This window comes from Macrotis lagotis, chromosome 1, assembly GCF_037893015.1.
Source record: "Macrotis lagotis isolate mMagLag1 chromosome 1, bilby.v1.9.chrom.fasta, whole genome shotgun sequence".
Classification (NCBI taxonomy): domain Eukaryota; kingdom Metazoa; phylum Chordata; class Mammalia; order Peramelemorphia; family Peramelidae; genus Macrotis; species Macrotis lagotis.
Genome location: NC_133658.1, coordinates 914,251,444 through 914,274,173, shown reverse-complemented (window position 1 = coordinate 914,274,173; position 22,730 = coordinate 914,251,444). Strand labels below are relative to the sequence as shown.

General features: G+C 40.6%; 1 protein-coding gene across 3 annotated transcripts; it reads right to left on the bottom strand.

Moving 5' to 3' along the window:
- Nucleotides 1–7,652: 7,652 nt before the first annotated feature.
- On the bottom strand, nucleotides 7,653–22,013 carry LOC141509822 (uncharacterized). Of its 3 annotated transcripts, none has more exons than XM_074219630.1 (4): nucleotides 21,896–22,013; nucleotides 16,293–16,419; nucleotides 15,742–15,798; nucleotides 7,653–9,866 (listed from the first exon to the last, which is right to left on the bottom strand). In XM_074219630.1, the coding sequence occupies exons 1-4, from the start codon at nucleotides 22,010–22,012 to the stop codon at nucleotides 8,926–8,928; spliced, it is 1,242 nt and encodes a 413-aa protein (XP_074075731.1). In that variant the 5' UTR covers nucleotide 22,013; the 3' UTR covers nucleotides 7,653–8,925. The 3 variants fall into 3 exon arrangements, with proteins under 3 accessions (XP_074075731.1, XP_074075732.1, XP_074075730.1); XM_074219629.1 differs by having other exon boundaries at nucleotides 7,655–9,866; nucleotides 15,742–15,837; XM_074219631.1 differs by lacking the exon at nucleotides 15,742–15,798.
- Nucleotides 22,014–22,730: the final 717 nt, after the last annotated feature.

The following is a 22,730-nucleotide window of genomic DNA, read 5'->3' as shown; positions in this document are numbered from 1 at the left end:
ACACACATAGATTTTTTTTCCCCCGATTTTGATCTTGAGGCTTATTTCCAGTCATGGAATCACTGGGTCCAGGTCAGATATGAGCTGAGTGGATGGCCCTGCTGTTGCTGAGTTTGTGCAATGACCTGAAGTCCACTTTCCTCACCTGGGTCAACATGAAGTTGACCTAATTTTGCTTCAGTTTCTGTTTACTCTTGGCTCTTAGGCAGGTGCTGGGGACGGCTGTGATTTTGTGACCTTTAAGAGCTAGAACTTGTGCCAGTGACCTGTTTGAAGAGGAGGAGCAAAACATTATCTGCGCTAGGTGATTTTCTACTCACATGTAGAGGAGCAGGTAATGACAGAGATCAACTGTTTTGCCATGAAATATAGCCAAAACAGAAAACCCTTAAGGATTTGTCCAAAGGAGTCAAATAATCAAATGCACTGAGTTTAGGAATGAATAAGATGAACTTTAGGTCCCAATGTAAGTAGGCATATTTGGCTTCATAACTATCAGACTTGAAGGATGAAACCCAATAATGGTTCCAGATGAGTAGCCCTTGGTTTAAAAAAAAAAAACCAGGATGGTGAAAATGGATGTACAGTGGAATTTATTAATGTAGGGAAATATAAAAAAACAAGAGTTTGATTATATACGGTCAAGAATATTTAATTAAAGTTGCATATAGAGAAAAAGGAAAATAATTTTGCTATCTATAGACTAAGTTCCCTAGACAATCTGGTATTAACTTTGTTCTGTGAGGGCTGCTTTCCACATTTGTTGTCCACCTGAGCTACCCAAGAAGTTCCAAGTAGCATATACAAGTCACACCCTGGTAAACCATTTTGACAGAAATCCAGCAGTGAGTTTGGGGGTATTTACCCCAAGCATGTGAAGACTTGCAACTAGTGGAAAAGACAAATGAGAATATTTATTGCAGTGGTCATGGAGACAGCTGAAAGCAAGCTCTGAGGAGTGCTTAGAGCTTGGTCAGGCATCAAAGACACCAAGGTCATCCTCAAGCCATCACCAGTTGTCTTGACTCTCTCTTACCACTGCAGCATGATGACTCTGGAAGAGACAATGAGGCTGATGACTTCGTACAACTTTGCCTCATAAATCCAATTTATGCATGAATCTAAAGACATCACTCATACCATTTTATCATTTTTACCTATCTCAAAGTTCTTTGCCAACAGGCAAGTTAAGGGGCAGCAGGTGAGGATACACTGGAGCTGTATCCTAACACAGGCAGCCCAGGCCATAGGGTTGCTTCTCAGTGGAAGCCAACATGGAATTCAGCAGCTTCTTGGTTATCTTAGCAACTTTTAAAGAATCACACTACTCACTTCCTGGTGTGAGGAAGGGGCTAGAAAAGGTGCTCTAAAAATGGTCTGTTTACCTAGTCCTGGCCTGATTACTGCAGCAAGTGGGAATTTGCCCACTGCAGTTGAAACAAAAAATTATGAGTCCATTCGCCATCAGTGAAACGTGCAAACACTCAGAGACAATACAAGATGCAATAGACCTTTAAGCCAAACACCTCTTGTTGCAAGAACTCAACAGGTACCATGTTCAAGTAGCAGCCTTGAGTGAAATAAGACTAGCAAATGGAGGTCAGCTGACTGAAATTGGAACTGGATCCATGTTTTTCTGTAGTGGCCACAGTGGAGCGGAATACCATGAAACTGGTATAGGTTTTACAATCAAAACCAATGCAGCCAGCAAACTTTTATGCTTACCAAAAGGAATGAACTACAGGTTCATGACAATGAGACTGTCACTCACAGGAAAATGTCAAGCCATCATCAATACTCCCACCATGACAACTGATGAGGTTATGAAGACCTGGAGACCAATGGAGAGCAATGCACCAAAAGAGGACAATTCTGGTGACTTTAATGCTAGAGTAAGTTCAGGTTACCAGACATGGCAGGGAGTCCTAGGGAAGAATGGAGTTGGAAACAGGTCATGATCTTTTCATCACTAGCAATAAAAGTTCCTGGATACATCCTTGCAGCAAAACACTGTCATTTAAAAGACCATGTGAAGAAGAGACACAGGATATAAGAGTGACAAAGGCAAAGTCCTGTGTGCTAGACTGATCAGACTCTTCTCTGAACTAAATATTTGCATTTAACAGAAGCAGCAGCCCCAAGGCAAAATGACCACCAGAATTAATATCAACAGAATAGAACACTTCTCTGAGTGGAAATTGTTGCTAACTTGGAGGGAAAGTTGAGCCAACACAATTGGCAAAAGTGGATCAAAAAAGGAGTGGGCAGCTTTCAGAGATTTGGTGTGCTGTATTGTATTTGCTCATCTGGGTCAGACCACTTGCAAACGTAAAGACTGGTTGATGAAAATGATGGTGAAATTCAGAAGCTGCTAAATGTCCTTACATTAATAAATTCAGAAACTGCTAAATGCAGGATAGTTCATCCACCTCTAAAAAGGCAGCATTTAATTCCATCAAAAGTGAAGTACAGGGATGGCTAGGTGGTGCAGTGGATAGAGAACTGGCCCTGGAGTCAGGAGTACCTGAGTTCAAATCTGGCCTCAGACACTTAATAATTACCTAGCTGTGTGGCCTTGGGAAGCCACTTAACCCCGTAGCCTTGCCAAAAAAAAAAAAGTGAAGTACAAGTGAGGTTTAGAGAGTTTCAGGATTTTTGGCTTGGTAAGAAGGAAGATGAAATTCAGTTTTATGAGGACAGTAAGAATCCAAAGAACTTTTATGAGGTCCTAAAGGTTATTTATGGACCAAAAAGACCTATGGCACATTACTCAGTGCTAATGAAGTCACACTGATATAGGGGCATAATCCTAGAGTTGGGCTGAACAATTCCATAGTATGCTGAACAGACCATCAACAATCAATGCAGAAGCCATTGACCATTTACAAAGAGGTTTTGAATGCCATTAGGCTCCTTTCATATGGTGAAGCATCTGATGCTGATTCTATTCCATCTGAGATCTACAAGGTGGGGGGTCCATTGCTTATATAAAAACTGACTAAATTTTTCTAGGTTATAATGGCAAGAGGAGGTTATCCCTCAGGAGTTTAAGGACATTTCCATTGGCCATCTCTATAAAAATAATGGGAACAGGGGCGGCTAGGTGGCACAGTGGATAGAGCAACAGCCAGGCAGTCAGGAGTACCTGAATTCAAATTTGGCCTCAGACAATAATTGCCTAGCTGTGTGACCTTAGACAAGTCACTTAACCCCATTGCCATGCCAAAAAAAAAATAATGGGAATAGATTGTACAATCACAGTGAGGGGGAACCTGTTAGTCATTGTTAGCAAAATTCTTGCTAAAGTCCTCCTTACTAGGATATCCTTTACCTGGAAGATGGTCATCTGAGAACATGTGTGACTTCAGAAAGGGTTAAGGAACAGCCAATATGGTGGGTTTTGCTGCCTCACAACTTCAGGAGATGCCAGGAGCAGAATGAAGGCCTGTGTACAATGTTTGTAGATCTGATCAAGGCCTTTGATACCGTCAGGCATGAAGGCTTATGGAAAATTGTCAAAATTTGGTTACCCAGAGAAATTCATCAGCATTGTATGACCATGGTGCCATGCTTGCCTAGGTTCTGGATAATGGACAATGCTCTTGCAGTTTCCTGGTTACCAGTAAAATGAAACAAGACTGTGTCCTTGCTCCCATGCTTTTCAGCATGATGTTTTCAGACATGTTCATCTTCAACGAAGATGAACATAGTCTCAAGGCCAGCTACTGTACTGATGGCAAATTCTTCAACATGAAAAGACTACAAGCAAGACCATAGTGGAAGGAGTGTTGGTGCACGATCTTCTGTTTGCAAATGATTGTGCCTCAATGCAGCCTTTGAAGCTGAGATACAACAAAGGGTGGATCTATTCTGTTACTTGTACTTGTTTTGGTCTAATAGTTAACAGCAAAAAAGTGCTCCATCAGCCAGCCACACACCATCCACATGAATAACCCCATAGATTATGGCAATTGGAGAAGTTTTGAATACTGTGGAGTTCACTTACCTAGGCAGTATGCCTTCTGGGGATGTACATATTGATGAGGTTGCCACACGCATTGTCAGAGTGGGAAGCTCCAAAGGAAAGTGTGAGAGAAGAGGTATATATTGCCTAGCAAACCAAAGACCTACAGAGCCATGGTGTTGATCTCATTGTTGTATGTGAAAGTTGGACAGTCTACTGGTGCCATGCCAGAAAACTGAATCGCTTCCGTCTGAATTGTCTTAGAAAGATCCTGAAGATCATCTGACTGCATAAGATACCAGCCGTTGAAGTCATTTTTCAAGCTGAACTGCTAAGCCTAACTGGAGAGCATAACTTTGATGAGTTGGCCACATTATTCAAATATCAAATGTACTCTTGCCAAAAAAGCTATTTTTATGGAGAACTCATACAGGGCAAGCATTCACATGATGGTCAGAAAAAGCAATACAAGGACACTCCCAAGGTCTCTCTTAAGAACTTTGGAATTGTCATGGAAGACACTGGCATTTTGTATCCTTATCAGAGGTACTATGTTTTCTTAGCAACGGAGAATTGTAGTAACTCAAAAGAAATAGGAGGGCAAATTTAGAGAATTCACCAAATCCACCCCAAATGTTCACACAACCTATTTTTACCTGACCTAAGGTAGAGCATCCCAATTATTCTGATTAGCTATAGTCAGACAAGCTGTAACTGACTGCCGGTCAAGCTACTTTGAGGGAAACCCCTATTTACCTAATGATAAGATGTAAGATGCTTGACAGGAGGGACTGAGTTTTGTGTTTTGTCCTAGACCTAGTCACACAAAGTATTTAAGTAGTTAAGGATTTTATCCTTTGACAGGTAGAGACTCAAAGAGAAATTCTATTTTGGGTCAAATTTCAATAATTTTGAGAACTGGTTGTAGGTAAGAAAGTTGGAACTGTGAGGTTCCAGCAAATGACCACTTCCTTCTGCAAGTTTATGACAGGAGAGGCAGGAACTTTCTGATATATAGTTTAGATTATATGAGAACAGATTTAAAGGACAGTTAAGAGGATCAAAATTTGTCCAAAAATGATGAGAAACTTGCAAAAATGAAATTCTGAAGACACATCAGAATAAAATTCCAAGGAAGGGAAAAAGTGGGAGCTGTCTGAAGTGATCATAGATATAACTTACAGACCAACTGAACTTTTTTTCAGATGACACAAGAAAATGCAAACATTGTTTCTACCAAATGATACTACTACAGGATGTATACACTGAGGTTAAAAAAGAAAAATTTAAAAAAAGGGAAAAAACCAGAGACAGAAATATACAAAAATATGGCAGCAGTTTTTTTTATTATAAATAAAGTAGCTGCCCATTGATTGGAGCATGACTGAATTAAATGTTGTATTGGAATATAATTGTGCTATAAGAAATGAGCAGACAGTTTTAGGGAAACTTGGAAATATTTATAAGAACTAATACCAATCAATAATTGAATGACAATTTATAGCAATACTGAAACAATCTTGAGAAACTTAAGAGTTCTTGAGTAATGCAATAATCAACTAATGAGCAAGAAATGCAGTTGACTGATACTGAAACATCATCTCTACTGCCTGATAGGTCATGGTTTCAAAATATAGAATAAAGCATGTCTTTTTGGATATGGTCAAAGTGGGAATTTGTTTTGCTTCACTACATGTATGCTACAACATTTTTCTTTTTTTCCATCTGGGGCAAAGGTGGGGGGGGGAGAGAGAGAGAGAGAGAGAGAGAGAGAGAGAGAGAGAGAGAGAGGAGTAATTTTTAAAAAGGATGTTTTTTACTGCAGAGGAACAAAATGAAAATAACCTCTGAAAAGAAATTTCGAAAGTTATATATAGCGATTACTATGTTTTAAAAGAAAAGCTGAATATAATAGGTCCAATTTCATGTACAATTCTTTTTTATTCTATGTACATAAAATGCACATTTTATTTGGTATTTGCTAAATTGGGAAGAAAAAATGTTAAGGTTCATAAAGAGAAAGTAAAAATCACCTTTTATTCCGATGATCACATCTTCATCCAATGATCACATCTTCATCCTATGACCACATCCTCAGATATTGAAACAAAAGGAATTTTCCCCATAGAGGAATGGTCAATACAAATAGTTAAAGTTTCAAAGGGAAAAAACCCCAGCATCAACATCCATATAATGTTGATGTCGTTTGTCCTTTGATCTTGAAGACCATGGTACCAAGGAGGTGATGCCATGGCAAGAACATGAACTGGATTTGAGGGAGGGGGGCTGTGCTGGTGACTACCAGCCTCACTTTTTTTTCCGGAATCATCTGAGTCCACTGGCCAGATATGGATCAGGATGACTGGAGATGGCCATGGATATGAGGCAATGGGGGGTTAAGTGACTTGTCCAAGGTCACACAGCTAGTGTCTGAGGTCAAATTTGAACTCAGATCTTTCTGACTTCAGGGTCAGCATTCTACACACTGCACCATCCAGCAGTGGGTTAATAACCATCACCTTATAACAACACTCCAAATTACCAATAGAGTAATATAAATCAAAGTAGCTCTGAAGTTCCATCTCACATCCATCAGATTGACAAAAAGAATGAAAGATGAAAAATGACAGACTAGGCATGTTAATTCTGGAAAACAATTTGGAACTATGCCCAAATTCCTTAAAGTGACCATACTATTTGACCCAGAAATATACTACAATTGGATCACTAGCCCCAAAGAAATAAAAGGAAAAGGACCTATAATATTTACAATGTTAAAAATGGGAAACCAAAGAGGTGTCCAGAATGGCTAAACAAAATGCTGCTGGGTGGCACAATGGTTGGAGCACCAGCCCTGGAGTCAGGAAGACCTGACTGCTTTTACTAAAAACTAGTAAATTAGTATACTAATTTAACTGATCTTCTTGGCTTCTAAGTGACACAGTGGATAGAGGGCTAGACTTGGAGTCAGTGAGAACTGAATTCTCAGATACTAGGTATGTGAACCAGGACAAGTCACTCTCTCAACACCTCAGTTTCTTTATCTGTAAAATCGGAATAAGAGTAGCACCCTACCCCACAGGGTTGCTGTGTGTGCATGTAAAGCTATCTGTAAACCAAAAAGTGCTACATAATGACATAATGACTGGCAATCACTGTTGTTGTGTTTTAAGAAACGACAAAGTGGACAGTTTTAGAGAAAATGGGAAAAATACCCAGCAAAGAGAGAACTAGAACTTACACAGCTTGACAATATTTCGGAGAAAAATAATTTTGAAAGCCTTTAGAATTTTATATAATAGAAACAATGTAATAAAATAATAAAATAATTCAGGATTCCAGGGGACTGAATAGAAATCATTCTTGATTTCCTGCCAGAGAGGCAACAGACTTAAAATGCAGTATAAAATATACATTTTTGGTCAAGGAGATAGGGAAATTTGTTTTTTTGGATGAGTTTTCTTTTTTGTTGTTGTTGTTCAAATGGGAGGACTATAGGAGGGACAGATAATGCTTATAAAACATTTAAAGAAAACCTGAAAAGTGATATTTGAAAGATTAAATAGGAGAACTAGAGAGAAAGGCAAATATTATCCTTTAAAATTATAGATGATAACATTAGTAAGATCGTGAACAACTAAAAAGAAAGGGCTAATCAACAAAAGTGAGCAAGACTAAAACAAGTTGTGGCAGCCTGGCCATATATTCATTTAAAAATTATTTAATTGATAAATAATAACACCACAGACACCATTAACCCAGATGATAGTAAAGCTTTTAATAAATTTTTCATGACATTTTTATGGAAATGATGGAAAGATTTGGACTAAATTACAATACAATTTGATACATTTGAAACTGTTTTGGATAACCAGTCTCAAAAGGCAGTAAGGTAAAGCAGCAGATCAAGCACCAGACCTGGAATCAGAAAAATTTGAGTTCAAATTCAGTCTTGGACATTCAGTGTGTGATTATAGGCACGTCTCTCAACCCTTGCCAACCTGTTTCCTAATCTGTAAATGGGGACAACCGTGCCTACCTCCCAGGGTAGTCGTGAGGCTCAACAAGATTTGTAAAGTGCTTTGTCAACTTGAAAACACAACGCAAATTCTAGTTATTTTATTAGCATTATTATTTTGCAGTTGTTTACGCCAGCTTGGCAGGAGGCCCCCAGTGGACTACCCCAGAGATCAGAGAGTGTATGATTTACTACTCAGTTGTTCAACAACTATTTCATGATCACCCAGGCTGATAGGACATACAGGGGGTATACTTCTTTGACGTCAGAAGCCTGTCATTCAGATCACGGCTCTGCTACCTCAATACCTCTGGGCCTCAGCACCTCATTATATTTTAGTGTTGGGCTAGGGACCCTGTAAGATCCCACTTGGCTCTCAATCCAGGGTCCCTGGCCATAACGAGCTTAATATTGTTTTTAACCAGTGACTAAGATAAAAGCATAGCCTCTATCCTTATCAAGGCCAGCCGGGACACAAAGCTAGTTAGGCTACAGAACTCATCATTAAGAAAACCCCTTCCACAGATAATGCTAGGATGAGGGAGGCACAATTGACAGTAGATCTGGGGATCTGAGAGGAATGCAAGCTCAATCACACCACTGTTTGGGAAGGCAGGCAAAGCATCCATGGTGATCTTGTGCTTCCCAGGGACAGAGTTTTCCAGAAGGACAGGATCATTGAACGCCTGTGCTTTTCCACTCAACAGCACCATCATGTGTAAGAGCCTCAATGTTTTAACTCGAAACAATTTAGTGTTCAGTAATTTATTCTGTCTGGATGAAAATGTTCCCATATTCATTCCATCTAAACTATTCTTCTACAGATAAATAAAAGAGTCTTATGGCTGATGCTTGTTTCATTATGAGAATTTCTCTCCAGTTTTTATTTTCTCATGTTCAGAAGTATACTCACTTTCTCAAGGTTTTTCCACGTTCATGCCATTTATATAGTTTTCTCCAGTATGAATTTTCTGATGTGCATTAAAGTGTTCCCTCTGCTTGGAGGTTTTCTCCACTCATTCCACTTATAGGATTTCTCTCCAGTATGAATTTTCTGATGTATATTAAGGGTTCCCTTCTGGCTGAAGGCTTTCCCACATTCATTACATTTGAAGGATTTCTCACCAGTATGAATTTTCTGATGCATATAGCAGCTTCCCTTCCAGCTGAATGTTTTCCCACATTCATTACATTTATAGGCCTTCTCTCCACGATGATTTTTCTGATGGATGTTAAGGCTATTCCTCTGCCTGAATGCTTTCCCACATTCATTACATTTATAGGATTTCTCTGCTTTATGAATTTCCTGATGGATAGTAAGATGCCCCTTCTGTCTAAAGGCTTTCCCACAGACATTACACTGATAGGCTTTCTCTCCAGTATGAATTTTCCGATGTCTATTAAGGCTTCCCCTCTCTCTGAAAGCTTTCCCACATTCATCACATTTGTAGGATTTCTCTCCACTATGAATACTTCGATGGACAGAAAGGCCCGAGTTAAAGCTGAAGGTTTTCCCACACTCATTACATTTGTAGGGTTTTTCTCCAGTGTGAATTCTGTTATGATCAGTAAGTGTCCTCCTGTGTCTAAAGGTTTTCCCACATTCATGACATGTATAAGGTTTTTCTCCAGTGTGAATTTTTTGGTGAATAAGAAGACCTGAGTTGCAGTTAAAGGTTCTTCCACATTCATTGCATTTAAAGATTTTCTCTGCAGTAAGAATTTTCTGATGCATAATAAGGTGTCCCATCTGATTGGTTGATTGATTGATCTGCTTTAAATTATTCTTCACTATGAGATTTTTCTTAGATGATTCTCCCATACCATCACCCTGCTTCAGAGTAGAATTCCTGGTTTCACAAGTACTCACTTGACAAAGGGGACCTGAAAGAAAGGTAACAAGGTCAATATTCTCAATTCTTTATGTTGAGAGAAAGGAAAATACAGTAATTTGACAATTTCCCCTAGGCCATTAAGGAGAATACTAATCAACCTGGAAAGAACAAAACAATATTGTTAATAGTTAACAGCCAACTGGAAAGGGAATGCAACTCAGCCAAAAAATTAAAATTAACCAACTGGAAAAGGAAACACAAAAATTAACTGATGAAAAATAAAACCTTAAAAATTAGAACTGGACAAACAGAAACTAATGAATCTTTGAGATACCAAGATTCCATCAAACAAAGTCAAAGGCAGAAAAAATTGAAGAAAACATAAAATACCTTTTAGGAAAAACAAAAGACCTGGAAAATGGATCCAGAAGAGATAATTTATGAATTACTGGTTTACCAGAAAGCCTAGATCAAAAAAAAAAGATGCTGGAAAATATACCAGATCAAGAAGACAAAATAGCCCCTGAAAGAATACACAGAGCTCCTCCAGAAAGAGATCCCAGGATAAAAAACTCCAAGGACTCTCATAGCCAAATTCCAGAATTCTCAGATAAAGGAGAAAATACTGCAAACAGCCAAAAAGAAACAATTTAAATACAAAGAAATCGCAATCAGAATTACACAGGACTCATCAGTTTCAACATTAAAGGATCAGAGGGCCTGGAATATGATATTTTGGAGAGCAAAGGATCTTGCGTTATAACCAAGAATTTACTACCCTGCATATTCTGTCAGAGGAAAAATGGATATTCAATGAAATAACAAAATTCCCTGATAAAAAGACTAGAACCATACAGAGAATTTTATGTTTGAATACCAGTCTCAAGAGATGCATAAAAAAGTAAACAGAAAGGGGAAAAAACACAACTGTTAGTCAAGAACATTAAATTGTAGACAACCCTACAAGGGAAGATAACACTTGTCACTCTTGAGAATTGTATTTCTCTTAGAATAGTTAAAGAGTTGAAAATAGATGAAGAGACTGTACTTGGAGGATATGAGTATGGCTGGTTCTTGACTTTCATTACAAAATGACATCACTATGTTTGAGACAGATTCCAGTGCATACAACTGTGGCTGATTGGACCAACGTGAGCTCATAATGCTCTACTACAGGTTGGGCACAGACAGTCCATGTGAATACCTATGGTGTTTACTCTAAAACTTAAGTACCTCACATTTCCTTTGAGCTACTCTGAGTTTGCCTTGCTCATAGAGTACAGCACTTTCTCTGAAGAGGATGATCCTGTGTCAGTGTCTTCCAAGCCTCACAATCAAGGCTAAAGTTTTTAAGAAAAAAAAAAAAAGAGGGTCAAAAGCAAAACCTTGGGAGACATCAATTAGTAGGTATGCTGTGTTGAGAGGTAGGGTAGACCTGGGGTCACAAAAATCTAGAGAAGATGGTGAATGCTGGTATTAAAGCCTGCAGAAAGCTCCAAAAGGATGAGAAGATACTGTAGGTATTAGGAATTTAAATATCAGAAAGGTATGCAAAATCAAAATCAAGATATTTTTGTAGATAAGATAAATGACAGAACAGCTAGGAGATTTGGGGATGTTTTATTAAGCTTAATAAAACAAGTTTATGGCTACTAGACTGATGACAACCTAGAGGAGGTCTTTATAGTTGGTCCTGCTCCATTTCATATTTTTATCAACACCTTGGATCAGAGAGTATAACCTTATCAATTTTAATGAGAACACAAAATCCAGTTGGATAGTTAAAACATTCCAAACCAAGCTACCTCATACTGGAATTTCCTTCAGAACCTGAAGTCTCCTCACCCTGGAACATGACCCTGTAAGGCATGGCTCTTTTTCCCATTGGTGAGTTCTTTTTGAGTTTCCACTCTATTGAGGTGCTATGCCAGCCTTTATTACTATCCCAACCTTGCAACTGGCTTCTGGACTTCAATGCCTCAATAAGGTCATAAGCAGAAAGGAATGATCAAATTCCAAAAGGTTCATAGTAGCACTTCTTGTGATAACAAAACCCCCCAAAGTCTGAAAATAAGCTCTTATCAGTTGGAGAAAGGTTAAAAAAACTTAATATGAACATAACTTCTCCATGAAAAATGATGGCAAGGAAGAATTCTAAGCATCATGAGAAGACTGATATTAAAAAAATTTTTTTGGTTTTTGCAAGGCAAGGGGGTTAAATGATTTGCCCAAGGTCATGCAGTAAGGCAATTATTAAGTATCTGAGGCCAAATTTGAACTCAGGTCCTCCTGACTCCAGCGCTGGTGCTCAGAGAAGACTGATATAAACTGAGGCTGAATGGAAGTTAAAAACTGAAGCAAAAAGAACACCAAAAGCAAGGCAAATGGAGCAAGGAGATCAGTGGCATTGGATGATACAGAACATAGAAAGCAGTGAAGCACACTAAGATGGGGAAGGTAGAAAGGCACAAGGTTACAGAGGGCTTTAAAGCTAAACAGAGGGCTTTATTTGATGCAGGGGAGGCTAGGAAGCCCCCGGAATGTCCTGAGCAGGGAGGTAACATGGTCAGTCAGCTTTGTAAGGAAGACTGCTGGCAGCTGGATGGAGGATGGAAGGAATGGCTGGAGGCTCCTCCAGTAGGGAGGGACTGGACAGAGTGGCCAGTGAGTGGAGAGACGGGGGCTTACATAAGAGATGTGGATTTGTGAGGGGTTGGTGACCCCACGATGTTGAGCCTGGATAACTTGAATGGAGGAAAGAAGTTATGAAGAAGGAAGGGTTAGGGGGAAGGGGAAGCGATGAGCCATGTTGTTTTAAACAATTCTGTGTTTGAGAGGTCCCCAAGGCCCAAAGCTCAGAAGAAAGTTTAGGACAGGATAAGGAAGACTGAGCATCATCTGCAGAGATGGGATAACTGAAATTCAAGAGGGTTGGCACAGAGCTGTGGAGGAGGGTGGTCCCAGAAAAGAAAGGAGGCAGGAAGAAGGTGACCTAGGAGAGGGCACTGTCATTAGAACTCAGAAAGGAGAGAGGGGCTGCGGAGCTATCAGGGAGGCTTGGGATCCAGAAAAGGCTCTCAACTGTGAGTATCCCTGGTAACTGGGGACTGCTGGGGTCAGGAAACTACAGAGAGTTTGGACTGAAGTGAGAAGGGAGCAAGGAGAAAGTCCCCAAGGAGTTGAGCCATGAAAAGGGGAGAAGAAACAGGAACACACTAACGGGGATATAGGATCAAAGGAGGGTTTTTTGAAGATAGGGGAGACAGGGGCTGTTCGTAAGCAGCTGGACATTGGCCAGGAAACTGGGGGAAACTGAAGCTATGTGAGAGTGGAGATGAGAGAAAGTCATGTGAGTGGTATAAAGTGGAAAGACTTGGATTTTATTTGGTGGAGTATGAGGCAAAATCTTCAGCTGAGAGAGTTGAGGGGGAGGACACGTGGAAGGGCTGGAGAAGGATGGAAAAAGGTTTGGAAGAATTTCTCTGTTGAGCGGTATAGGAAAAAGGATGGATCACCTTGTTGTGGTGAGAGCCTGCTTGGGAGTGAAACCACAGGATGGACAAGTGAGCCAAAGGAAAAGGGGGAAATTACAGAGGAAATTCAAATCCTGAATTTAAATTTAAAACATTAACTGCTTAAATGTATGATTAAGCAGGTCTGGGGGGATTCAGAATCCCTATTTTAACTGACCACAAGGTCAACCACATTCTTAGGTACATGAAAAAAAATCTAGCTACAACTCAGTCTAAAATAACAAGTCAGTCCTTAGCCCTTCTCATACCAAGAGAGCACATCAAAGAACTGATTATTTGGGAGTGTGCATTGCCCATGCCTTAGTTTTAAAGTCTGACAAAGGTGGCATTGGGGAAGCGCTAGATGGTCCCTATGCTCCCAAGCCTCAGTGTCCCTTTCTGTAAAAGAGGAGGCTTGGCCTGGATGGTCATTTGGTTGCCTCCAGCTCTAAACCTGCAATTCTATGAAGTTGAAGCAGCTGAAGAGGAAACCCCATAGTCAGCAGTCTAGAAACATCTTATGAAGAATGTGCTTAGCACAGGGTCTTAATACATGTTCAGGGACTGGAGTAGCTAGGTGGTACAGTGGACAGAGCACTGGTCCTGGAGTCAGGAGGACCTGAGTTCAAATCCAGCCTCAGACACTTAATGATTACCTAGCTGTGTGACCTTGGGCAAGTCACTTAACCCCCCCCTGCCTTGCAAAAACAACAACAAAAAAAAACATGTTCAGGGACTGAATGAATGGTTAAAAGCATGGGGAAAGTTTAACTTTAAGAGGAATCCATTTGCTTCTCTTTAAGGGGGCTAAAAATGTCTGAAGAGTCATCAGTCTTAGATATCAGACTGATTTTGAGTTCTAGGTTAACCATAGGAGGTATCTATTTAGCACTTGCTATATACTATTCCTTGGCTATATTTTGTGGGAAGAGATGATTAGGATGTACATACACAGGACAGTTGGGTGGTGAGTGGATAGTCAGGAGGACCTGAGTTCAAATGTGACCTCAGATACTTGACAGATACTAGCTGTGTGACCTTGGGCAAGTCATTTAATTCCACTGCCTAGCAATAATCAAATAAATAAAAATAAAACACGCACACAAGTACAAAGAAGGAAATACAAGCAATGTCTGCAGAGACTGGAGAGTTGCTGCAAACTGGCGAGGCTAGCTCTTCCTGAAAAGACAGTGATCCTATCCTCAAGACAGAGGACTAGGGATGAAGCCACTGACTCGGTTCCTGGTGCCCTCCATCAGAGCAGCTTGCCCCCTGAACCTAGGTGGCTCAGGAAATCTTTTATTAAATGCAAAGAGCTCAGACCACCTGGACCAGAACCCTAGGAATTGGGAAGAACTAGTTTATGGGTAGGGAGACAGGAGATGGAGCATCACAGATGAGGAATAACAGCAGGAATGCAGTCTGTCTGGACCACAAGCTACATTCTGGGAATGATGACTAAGATGTGACAGGGAGGGGTGGAAGAAGTCCAGGTTCTAAAGGGTCTTGAATGTCAAAACCATTTCTGTTTGCTTCTAAAGGTAACCAGGAGCCAATGCAGCATATTGAGTAAGAGAATGATAAAGTATGACCTGCTTTTAAGGAAAATCATTTCTCAGCTAAATGAAGAGAGAGACACCCAAGGGAGGAAGAATAATTAGGAGATTATGCAATGGTCCAAATGAAGGGGAATAAAGGCCTAACCTAGAGAGTACTTGTGTGAATGAAGAAAGGGTAGATGGAGAAGTAGAAACAAAGAGTTTAAAACTAACTAGATATGTGGGAGTGAGAAGGAACCTGAGGTTGTGACCCTGGATGATTAGAGGGTGCGAGTGTCCTTAAGACAAATAGGAGGTTTGGAGGGAAGATACTGGGTTTTATTTTAGACATGCTATGTCTATGAGCTACCAAGGGTGAAACATCCAAGAGGCACTTGATAATGTGGGCCTAGAGTTCTTCTGATATAGAAGATATCAGGATATAGCGGTCTGGTATTCACAGGTGCAAGAAAGATGAATAAACAAAGATGTAGGATGTAGCTCTTTACTGTCACTTGCTTTATTTCATAAATTAAAAATAAAATAAGTAAAATTAAGGAAGAAAAAACTAATTCTACATACCTAAATCAAAAATTATCTTCAGTGCTCCCCCTTGGTTATTCAGTAACTTTCTTTGCTTATGATGAAGTATATTTTGGGAGAAAAAAATAACACTCATTCACTGGACTTAAGGGTCAGGTAAGCTGAGTTCAAGTGACAGTTAAAGCTCCTTGCAAATGTTCCTTCCAGTTCTAACATTTAATGGAAAGAGATTCTTGAAAAGGAAGATAAACAGTTAAGAAGGACCTTATGCCTCCCAATTGCTCTGCTATGACGGCAGTAATTCCTGTCTCCAGGAAGTTCATGGACTTACCTGGAGAGGTGCTTCTTGGAATGTCTTTCCTCGGCATCCATGATCCATCTGCTTTTTCTAGATGAGAGATCATCACTGGCTTACAAATTTGAAACCCTGCCCATGGAAAAAGAAATGGGGAATTTCTAGATTTCTAGAATCTTATCAGAATTCAACCCCAATCTCTTTAATTCGGAGACCCCCGGAGTGGTTAAAAAAAAAAGCAATTCTGAAGAGCCCTCCATATTGGGATTACAGGAAGTATGGAACAAAATCAAGGAGATATTTTAGCTTAGGAAAAAAGTATATTTGAACCGTTTCCTGATTGCTGGTATATTTTGTTCTTGGGAGGGGACAGTAGGGATAACCAACTTAAGGGTACAAAGAATAAGAAAGGAAGTAAACTCAGAAGTAAGACAATGATGCTATGGATCTTCTCTCTACAAGTCCTTTCATGTCTCTATAGTCTTGAACAGCCCATAACAATTAACCTTAAACTTAGTTAAGTTACTTCATTTTAAATAAGGTGTCTTCAAAAACCTCCTAATGGACACAGAAAGAAATATCCTTACCCAAGGAGATAAGGTTCTTATAATTCTCCAGCATGACATCCTTGTACAAGTTCCTCTGAGTCAGATCCAGGTGCTCCCACTCCTCCCAGGTAAAGTCCACAACGATATCCTCGAAGGTTATTGATGGCTGAAATACCAAACATATTCATGCTTACAATGTCTCATCCCCCTGCCCCCATCACAATATGGCATTTGCAGCTGGTTTAGGGAATATTTTCAGTCTTCAGGACTTGGAACATTCCAAAACAAAGCATCCAGGCCCTCAGACTCTGGGATGTGCCTCCCTTTGAAGAAGACTCTGAAACAGTTTTGCCCTGGGGTGCAAACATCCCAAAGTAAAAAGAGATGGCGCCATTCGCTCATTTACTCTCAATGTCTATATCTGAGATATAGTGGTCATATCCTATAAATTGCAATCACTTACTACTTCTAATCGATGACTCCTATTGGACACCAAATAACCTTGGTTTTAATCAGATCCTAACACGTAATCTCACTCTGAAAGGCAGGATGGTGGTGTGCTGCATTTGAAGTCAAAGGAAATGGGGCCTAATTTGGTCTCTGGCATTTTAGGACGGTGAGATTTTGGCCAGCTCACTTAACTCCTTTCTAAGTTTCTGTACCTGTAAAATGAAAGAATTGGATGAAATTAACTCTGAGATCCCTTCCAGTTTAAAATCAATGAGGTCCTTGGACCTCAAGTCAGGCAACATTTTAAGGGCCTAATTTATATAAGCAAAGACAAAATCAAAACCGGTGATGCCCTCAGAGAAATTACATTCTACCAATGAGGTGGATGGGTGGGAGGAATGCCTAAAACATCTCCCCAAACTAGCCATCTCACCCAGACTGATAAGCAAAAAAACTCATGGCAAAAAGGAGCCAAACAATATTTTGTTTGCCTGAATCTATTTGTTATAAGGGAGGATTTTATTGCAGAAGAGGTGAGTGGGTTCTACTAGTGATTTTTTTTAAGAAGAAAAGAGCAATCAAACATAATGAAAGAAAAAGTGATGACTTCCCCCAAACTAGGAGCCATCTGGATGCTTTTGTTATTGTAAGTAAGCAATTCCAATGGTTTGGATCCATAGCTACCAAGTAAGAGAACACACAGGAAGGATTTGGAGGAAGATGGAAGCAAGGAATCAAGGAGGAGGCTAGAAAGCACTGCTCCAGATTACAAAGTCTTCAACAAGAACAGAAACTTGGGTCCACAGATGATGTCTCTGCTAACTTAGGCAAAAGCTTCAGGAAATGAAGGTATGTGATGTTTAAAAAGTTAAAAGTTGCTTACGGGGGCGGCTAGGTGGTGCAGTGGATAGAGCATGGCCCTGGAGTCAGGAGTACTTGAGTTCAAATCTGGCCTCAGACATGTAATAATTACCTAGCTGTGTGGCCTTGGGCAAGCCACTTAACCCCATTTGCCTTGCAAAAAAAAAAAAGCTGCTCTGAAAGATAATTTGAATTTATTAGTCATGGTTTGAAATCTGAATGTTTACCAATCTTTAATCAGTGTATCTCTTGGTTTCCATGGTTGTTATTGTTCATCCCTCTTTTTTTAAGAGGACAAATGACACCCTGAAGAGATGTCTCAACTACAGTGTGAATTGTATTTCAGTGAGGCAAAGTTGCAAATCATTAGCCTCACTGTCTCTTCCATAGTCATCAAAGTCCAGTGCAAGATGAAATTCAAAATGACCAGCAATGGTCTGGGGATGCAGTGGATGACCTTGGTGTATTCGAAGTCTGACCAAACTCTAAGTGCTCCATCTGCCTTTATGGCTGTAGGAACAAAGTGTCTTCATCTACCCATTATGATGTTTGGGGTAAAAACCACCCTAATTCATTGAAGAATCTGAGGTCTACTTACTACCTTCAACCTAGTTTAGCCCATTTGCTGAGATGGTATGGCTATCATATCTTGGAGTCTTAGGTGAGAGCTGCCAGGGTGGATGGTGAGACAAGTCAGAGATGCTAGTTCTATTTGAACACTTTCTACAAGGGTGGTACAAGGATTATCAATTCTCATTTTATAGATGAGGAAACTGTCTCAGGCAGGGAGGTGACCTACTCAAGGTCACAAAACTAACTTCAGATCAAGGTTCCCAGTTTAAGACTTTCCTCTACCCTACCATATCATGCATGTCACTGCTTCAAAGTATCCTGTCAACCAGAGGATTTTAATTCTATATCTCTCTTTTTTCATTTTCTGTTGTAACTAAAAAGTGCCTGGGCCATGCATAGCCCCCAGGTGTCCCTGGATGAGGAAGTCACTCACCTTCTCCTTGCTATTCAATATCACTTCTGAACCACAGATCCTCCAAACTCGCTCTAATTCTTTTCGACATTCTCTAAGTGCAGACTGTCTACATTCAACCACAAGTAAATTTATACATTTATCAAGCACCTACTATGTCAAGGCATCATGTAACAACAGGAAAAAAACCAGGGGAAAATTGAAACCACTCCTGCACTCTAGGATCTGACTTCCTTTCTGGGGATAAAAATATGTGCCAAATAGAACAAGAAAAACTGATAAAGACAAACCATCATCTCACCCCCTCCCCAGAGCCATCTCTGCCTTCCAAAAAGACCTTGGCACTTGGATGACCCTTGTCATCATACCTGTATGCATGCCCCCTCCTTGTTTAACTTCCTGGCTTTCCTCACTTCATCCCACCATCTGCCATTGAAGACACTGCTTCTCGACCTCTAAGTTTTCAAATGTGTTGGCCATCTCTCAACCTTCTATGGAATCCGTCCTGCATTCTCACTGACAATGCCAATCCCTCAGATCCTCACACAAAGTCATTCTAGCTACATTGGACTCCTCTTCAGCAGGGACACTAGGCAATCTTTAGTGCTGTCCTATCACCCCCTGCCCTCTTTACTTTCTACAATCTTGGATCACCCTCACAGCTCCTTTGAGTCACAACTCTTCCTTAACAGAATATGAGAAGAGGAAAACACAGAACTAAACAAAACCAACTGTAAATTCATGCTCGTCCAATGGACTATGTTTATTTACCGAAAAAATACAGAAACGACTTTTTTCCTGCACAGTCCCAACAGCAGCTATTTAATCTCCACAATTCTCCTGTTCTATTTGGGTCCCTATGCCTAGTCTTTCAAAGAGTATTCCAACCAATTTTGAAGAGAAAGAAGCATTTATCTTTTAAAGGTATACCACAAATAAGCTGGTCTTCAGTTCATCACACCACTGGAGGAGAAGGAAACTCTCTTATTTTCTTCTGGAAAAAATAACTTCTGTTCCCCATTTCCAGGTGAAAAGACTTCTTCACTTTCTGATTAGAAAAGAATAGTTTCATGACCAACCCCAATTCCTTTCCCACTACTCCCTAATATAGTCTGCCTGCTAACAGTCAGGCAAGCCTGCATGCAGGTTCCCCATTGTATCTTTTTTTTTAAGTTTTTTTTGCAAGGCAAATGGGGTTAGGTGGCTTGCCCAAGGCCACATGGCTGGGTAATTATTAAGTGTCTGAGGTTGGATTTGAACTCAGGTACTCCTGACTCCAGGGCCAGTGCTTCATCCACTATGCCACCTAGCCACCCCCCGCATTGTATCTTATAGTATCCTATGATGAAAGAGATTTAGGGATGAGAAAGAACTGAGGAACTCCCCTCTGTCCCCCCACCTCCCTCTTAACTCTAACCAGAATTCCTCTCTTCTAAATACACAGGCCAGATGAAGAACTTAAATGAATGATGAGAGATGACACAAATATTAAGCAAAAGAACCGAAATTCAAATGTAGGTCTTCAAACTCAGCATCCTTTCCAATAGACCACTTCACTTCAACCCAAGAGCTTGATCGTGCACTTGTGTCTGCCTTAAAATCATTTTTTCCATGCTACTCCTCAAGGAAGAGCGCTAAAATTCCCTTTCACAAAGATTTGTTTCATGATTCTAGCCCAGGCAAAAATTTCTTGGAAGCTTCTACCACTGATTCGGATATTTTAAAGCCATATTACCATATTAAAATCAATTTTGGCTCTGTCTCCTCCACATCTAAACAGTTTTGCAATGAACAACTTCACTAATATCACCGGGTATCTTGCAGAACTCCAGTTTCATTGCACAGTTCATAGGAAAGTTAGAAACCTATGAGAGTTTACAGGAATGAATGAAGAAATAAATGCCAAAGGGAGGAATGAATCTGTGAATGTCTGGGACTGGGACTGAAGAAGCCAATGGAAGAATGAAGGAAGGAATGTCAGAGAGATGAAGGAAGAAATTAAAATCTGAGATAATGATTGAAGAAGTCAATGGTGGAATGAATGAATGAGTAAAAATATAAAGGAAGGAAGGTCTCAGATTATGATGGAAGGAGAGAACAGAGGAATGAATGATGAATGAATGAATGAGTGAAAATATAAAGGAAGGAAGGAAGGTCTCAGATTATGATGGAAGGAGAGAACAGAGGAATGAATGATGGATGAGTGAGCGAGTAAAAATATAAAGGAAGGAAGGTCTCAGATTATGATGGAAGGAGAAAACAGGAATGAATGATGAATGAATGAGCAAATAAAAATATAAAAGAAGGAAGGAAGGTCTCAGATTGTGATGGAAGGAGAGAACAGAGGAATGAATGATGAATGAATGAGCGAGTAAAACTATAAAGGAAGGAAGGTCTCAGATTATGGTGGAAGGAGAATGATGAATGAATGAATGAGTGAAAATATAAAAGAAGGAAGGAAGGTCTCAGATTATGATGGAAGGAGAAAACAGAGGAATGAATGATGAATGAATGAGCGAGTAAAAATATAAAGGAAGGAAGGTCTCAGATTATGGTGGAAGGAGAAAACAGAGGAATGAATGATGAATGAATGAATGAGTGAAAATATAAAAGAAGGAAGGAAGGTCTCAGATTATGATGGAAGGAGAAAACAGAGGAATGAATGATGAATGAATGAGCGAGTAAAAATATAAAGGAAGGAAGGTCTCAGATTATGGTGGAAGGAGAAAACAGAGGAATGAATGATGAATGAATGAATGAATGAGTGAAAATATAAAGGAAGGAAGGAAGGTCTCAGATTATGATGGAAGGAGAAAACAGAGGAATGAATGATGAATGAATGAGCGAGTAAAAATATAAAGGAAGGAAGGTCTCAGATTATGATGAAAGGAGAAAACAGAGGAATGAATGATGAATGAATGAGCAAATAAAAATATAAAAGAAGGAAGGTCTCAGATTGTGATGGAAGGAGAGAACAGAGGAATGAATGATGAATGAATGAAAGAGTAAAAGTCTAGAAGAATAAAGGAAGGGAAGTTTGAGACCATGATTGAAGGAGAGAATGTAGGAATGAATGATGAATGAATGAAAGGGTAAGTCTAGAGGGATAAAGAAATGAAGGTCTCAGCTAATGATGGAAGGAGAGGATGGAGGAATGAATGAATGAATGAATGAATGAATGAAAAGGTCCGACTAGAGGGATAAAGGAAGTTAAGGTCTGAGACTATGATGGAAGGAGAGGATGGAGGAATGAATGCGGAGTAGGGGTCTGGAGGACAAAGTCAGCACCGGCGGGGTGACGCGGCGCGGCCTGGGGCCCTGGGGGCAGCCCCGCGCCCCGCCTCACCTGGCAGGCCTTCTCCCGGGGGCTCCCCGCCGCCACCGCGCCTCCCGGATCCGGATCCGGGGCCGAGCCCTCCGCGGCCCTCCAGGGCCCCGCGCGCTCCCCGGGCTGCGCCGCCATGCCGAGGGTCGAGGCCGCGGCCCGGCGGCGCTGGGTAACGAGGCACAGCGGAGCCGAGGCCGGGCGCCTCCCGGCTTCCCCGCCCCAGCCCGGCCCTGCTGGGCCTGGGATGTCCCACAACTTCCGGTTGGGGGGCTACTTCCGGCCGCTCTTGCGCCTTACGCCTTAATTAACTTTCTATTGGTGAACGGTCCGAAGCTCAGCCCCGTGGCCTTCTGGGAAACGTAGTCTCCCTTCATGGCCCCGGTGTTGCTATCTGAATTCAAGTCTAGTTTGACCCTTACCAGCTGAGACCTTGGACAAGGCCCTTAAATTCTCTCTTCTTCAGCTTTCCTGTCTGCACCTACTGAACTGTGAACTCATCCAATCATTCTGGGGAGCAATTTGGAAGTACCCCCAAAAGATCCCTTTGATGGGCCAATGCCACTGCTGGGTCTATATCTCAGGCCTCTGAAGAAAAGGCGGAGGGAGGATCTAGGAAGTTAAGGGGGAGGAAGGGCCTCTCTGTACTAAAATATTTCCATCAGCTTTTTTTGTGGTGACTAAAAGTGGGGTGACCAAAGGATACCCATCAACTTGGGAATGGCTAAACAAGCCATGGTGTAAGGGTTGTGTTGGGATAATGTTGTGTCTAAAAAATGACGGGCAGGAGAATTTGAGGAAAACATGAATGGTTGCAAAGCAAAGAGAACAGAATTGTTCAAGAGATGGTTGTACA